The sequence below is a fragment of the Cyprinodon variegatus genome, unplaced genomic scaffold (assembly GCF_000732505.1).
Source record: "Cyprinodon variegatus isolate N-32 unplaced genomic scaffold, C_variegatus-1.0 Scaffold1689, whole genome shotgun sequence".
Lineage (NCBI taxonomy): Eukaryota > Metazoa > Chordata > Actinopteri > Cyprinodontiformes > Cyprinodontidae > Cyprinodon > Cyprinodon variegatus.
In genome coordinates this window covers 18,995-22,655 of record NW_015152142.1, presented here as the reverse complement: position 1 = coordinate 22,655, position 3,661 = coordinate 18,995, and the positions used below count along the sequence as shown (strand labels likewise).

Here is a 3,661-nt window from a genome sequence, read left to right as displayed (position 1 = left end):
CTCATCAGAACCGGATTAGATCCTCATCAGAACCTGATCAGAACATCATCAGAACCTCATCAGAACCTGATTAGATCCTCATCAGAACCTGATCAGAACATCATCAGAACCTCATCAGAACCTGATTAGATCCTCATCAGAACCTGATCAGATCCTCATCAGAACCTGATCAGAACATCATCAGAACCTGATCAGAACCTCATCAGATCCTCATCAGAACCTGATCAGAACCTAATCAGATCCTCATCAGAATCTGATCAGAACCTGCCAGTTTAAAGCAGGAGGATCTGATCCAGCTGCTGGATCCGATCAGGATCTAAAGGTTGAAGCGTTGGGAAATGATTAACTGTCAGGTCTGTAAAAGTTGGCGGCTTCAGCAGAACATCGACCCGTAAACATTCACCCACTCCAGCCCTCTGGTTCTGTTCAGAGCCCAGAAGGTTCTGGTTACATCAGCTCTTACGTTTCCTCCTCAGGAAGGTCAGCAGAGTCATCTCAGGGTCCGGGTTCTGTTCCACCACCTGCAGAGTTCAGCAGAGTCACAGTCAGAGGAAGGAACGGACCCGAGCAGAACCCATGAGGGCGGTTCTGGTCCAGAACTTCTTCAGACCCGGTTATCTCTGGACCTCCTGACTCTCCTCATCCGGATGCTTCCATGCAGACAGAGACATTCCTGGTTCTGATCCGGTTCCGCTCCAGTCTTACCTTCTTCCCGTTGACGAAGAAGACGAGCTCATCGGACCCGGTCCGGTTCCTAGTTTCAGTGGTGGTTCCGTTCATGATGCTGGTTCCTCGGTCCAGTTCTGGCTGCTCCTGGTTCCCTTCAGCCTTTTAATGATGCTGCCTGTAGAGGAAGGTCCTCCTCCTCTTCCTCCCTACAGTCATGTGGGGGGGGGCGGCTGCAGGCCATTGGCTGACGGAGCTCCATGGAGGAGGAGGACCATAAACCTGTTACACACCCCATGGGGGGTCAAAGGTCATGCTTCAGACTACAGTAGGGGCGGGGCAACAACAAAGGCTGAATGGTTAAGGCGCCGTGACCTCACACGTCGAAGGCGTGACGGGTCAGCAGCTTCTGAGATGAGGAGTCATCGCCAAACCCACCAATCAGAGCCCAGGAGGTCCTTCATCCCCAGGAGGGGGTCCTTAAAGCATCTCACAGCATGGAGAAAAGTATTCACACCCCTGCAGATCCATTCAGCCGATGGAAGAATTAGATCATTGAACTAAAAGCTGGATGAAGACCAGCTGAGAAAAAATGAAAACGGGTTTGGATGAAATCTAGAAACCGAGAGAAAAGTTAGAGCCTCCAGCTGTAAAAAAACATCAGATGCAAGAAGTTTAGGGACCTAAGCTCTGCAGTCCAGCAGCTTCTAGCCAATGAAATGAGCTCATTTGGTCACGTGACACAACAGTTGGGCGTAGCTTTGTTCTCGGCTGAATGAAGCTGAATGAGGAGTTTTTCCTGTTAAATAGATCTGATTAGAAAACAGGTAGCTACTAATAGACAGACATCTATGGGTCTGGATGAAATAACTGAGCCAATCACAGTGCAGCTGCCAACTTTGAATCAATCTGACTGGATGATCTGGTTGATCTGGATCTATAAAGTGAACTGAGATGACATGATGTGAATTGGAGCTATAGAAATAAACTGAATAGAATGTTTGCCAGCCACTGAAGACATGATTTAACGTCAGTGTGACGTTGAATGCCGGCTTCCTTTATTTTATTTTTTTTGTTGCTCCGTATCCCATTCTCCTGTAAGATGATCGGCAACACAGTGTCAATTTTCTATTTTTTTTTTCTATAAAAAAACAAAACAGTTTCAATATTTTTTATTTCGACTTTCAGGAACTAAAATGTTACAAAAACGTCATAAAACTGAAGCTTGAAAGGATCCGTAGCTTTTATATTTTTCCGTCTAACAATGAGAATCCGCCCGGTTCCGATCCAGTCCGATTCCGAACCAGTCTGATTCTGGTTCCGATCCAATTCTAGTCGGGTTCCGATCCAGTCTGATCCGATCCGGTCCGATTCAAGTCTGGTTCCGATCCAGTCTGATTCCGATTCCAGTCCGGTTCCGATCCGATTCCGATCCAGTCTGATTCCGATCAGGTTCGATTCCGATCCAGTCTGATTCGGATCCGGTCTGATTCCGATCAGGTTCAGTTCCGATCCAGTCTGATTCCGATCTGGTCTGATTCTAATCTGGTCCGGTTCCGATCCAGTCTGATTCCAATCTGGTCTGATTCTGATCCGGTCCGGTTCCGATCCAGTCTGATTCCGATCAGGTTCAGTTCCGATCCAGTCTGATTCCGATCCGGTCTGATTCCGGTCCAGTTCCGATCCAGTCTGATTCCGATCAGGTTCGGTTCCGATCCAGTCTGATTCCGATCCGGTCCGGTTCCGATCCAGTCTGATTCCGGTCCGATCCGATTCCAGTCCAGTTCTGATCCAGTCCAATTCCGATCCGCAGTGGTTCAGATCCGGTTCTTCCAGAACTTTGGAGGCCTCAGGGTTTCTCTCTAAAGCGGTTCAAAGTTTCCAGATTGTTCTGGAAAGCGTCTGCAGGTCAGAGGGAGGAAGCGGCTCAGGAGGCCTTCACCAGGTGGAAGCCTCCGTTCTCCTCCCTCAGCTTCTCCCTCTTCCTGGCCTGAACCAGACTGTAGACCACTGCTCCCAGCGTGTTCCTGTTCATGCTGAAGCCCCGCCCACCGCCGCGCTCCACGAAGCTGGACCGCTCGTCCCGATTGCTGACAAAGAAGGTCCGAACCTGCGGAGAGAGGAGGAGCGTTTCCGTCATCGTTCCTTTCAGCTCCTGGAATTCAACTACCAACCTTTCCGTGACGCTCGCTGATGCCTTTGACGTAAATGTCCCCTCTGAGCTGCCGTAGGAAGCCTCGCTCCACCAAAATGCAGCTGGTGGACTCTGGGACCTGGAAGGAGGCGGTGATGAGAATCGCCATGGTGACGTAAGAAGCCCCTCCCCCCAGACGGGCGGCTCACCTGGATCCTGCCGCTGACCCCGGTGCTCTCCATCCGGCTGGCCACGTTCACCGTGGCGCCCCAGATGTCGTACTGAGGCTTGGTGGCGCCGATGACGCCGGCGATGACGGGGCCGTGAGCGACGCCTGCAGGGCGCAGAGGGGATTGCATCAGCGGAGGAAGTGAAGGATGAAAGGATTAAAAAATGACGGTTTGAAATATTAAAAATCTGAAAAAAGTATTAAAAAAAAGATTTGAATTTAAAAAACGTTAAACAGAAAATCTAAAGTTTAGATGAACGGATCCTGATTGTTTGAAATCATCAGTTTTTCTCTAAGTTTTATGTTTTTACTGAAATAAAAGAAAATTGGGATAAAAATCCTAAATGCTGAGTAAATATTGTCTTTATGATCTTTTATCATCAGTTAAGCTCTTCGTACCCCGACCCCCCAGGCTGGAGGTCAAAGGTCGACCTTCTGACCTTTAGCCTCAGGTCTCAAAGGGCAGCGAGGTTCTGCTGGAGGGCCGGGTCAGCTGCGTGTCCAGCTGCCTCCTGCAGGGGGCGCTGCTCCAGATTCAGAGGGAGACATGTTCTCTGCCTCCGCTGTCCATGCGTCACTTTGTTATAAGTATTTATATTAACACTGGGCAGTCCAATACTTTTTATTTACTT

At 49.3% G+C, this 3,661-nt stretch overlaps 2 protein-coding genes across 2 annotated transcripts in view; both read right to left on the bottom strand.

Moving 5' to 3' along the window:
* xdh (xanthine dehydrogenase) overlaps positions 1-829 on the bottom strand; it is a 14,035-nt gene extending 13,206 nt beyond the window's left edge. Inside the window, exons 1-2 of the mRNA XM_015404304.1 lie at positions 706-829; positions 464-521 (exon numbers count right to left, since the gene is read on the bottom strand). Coding sequence (XP_015259790.1) covers positions 464-521; positions 706-780 — 133 coding nt within the window. The 5' untranslated portion in view covers positions 781-829. The remainder of the gene's footprint in view (positions 1-463; positions 522-705) is intronic.
* Positions 830-2,179: 1,350 nt separating this feature from the next.
* Positions 2,180-3,661, bottom strand: part of LOC107104317 (adenylate cyclase type 8-like) — a 9,617-nt gene continuing 8,135 nt past the window's right edge. Inside the window, exons 22-24 of the mRNA XM_015404301.1 lie at positions 3,010-3,134; positions 2,841-2,939; positions 2,180-2,776 (exon numbers count right to left, since the gene is read on the bottom strand). Of these exons, the coding sequence (XP_015259787.1) occupies positions 2,594-2,776; positions 2,841-2,939; positions 3,010-3,134 (407 nt within the window). The 3' untranslated portion in view covers positions 2,180-2,593. The remainder of the gene's footprint in view (positions 2,777-2,840; positions 2,940-3,009; positions 3,135-3,661) is intronic.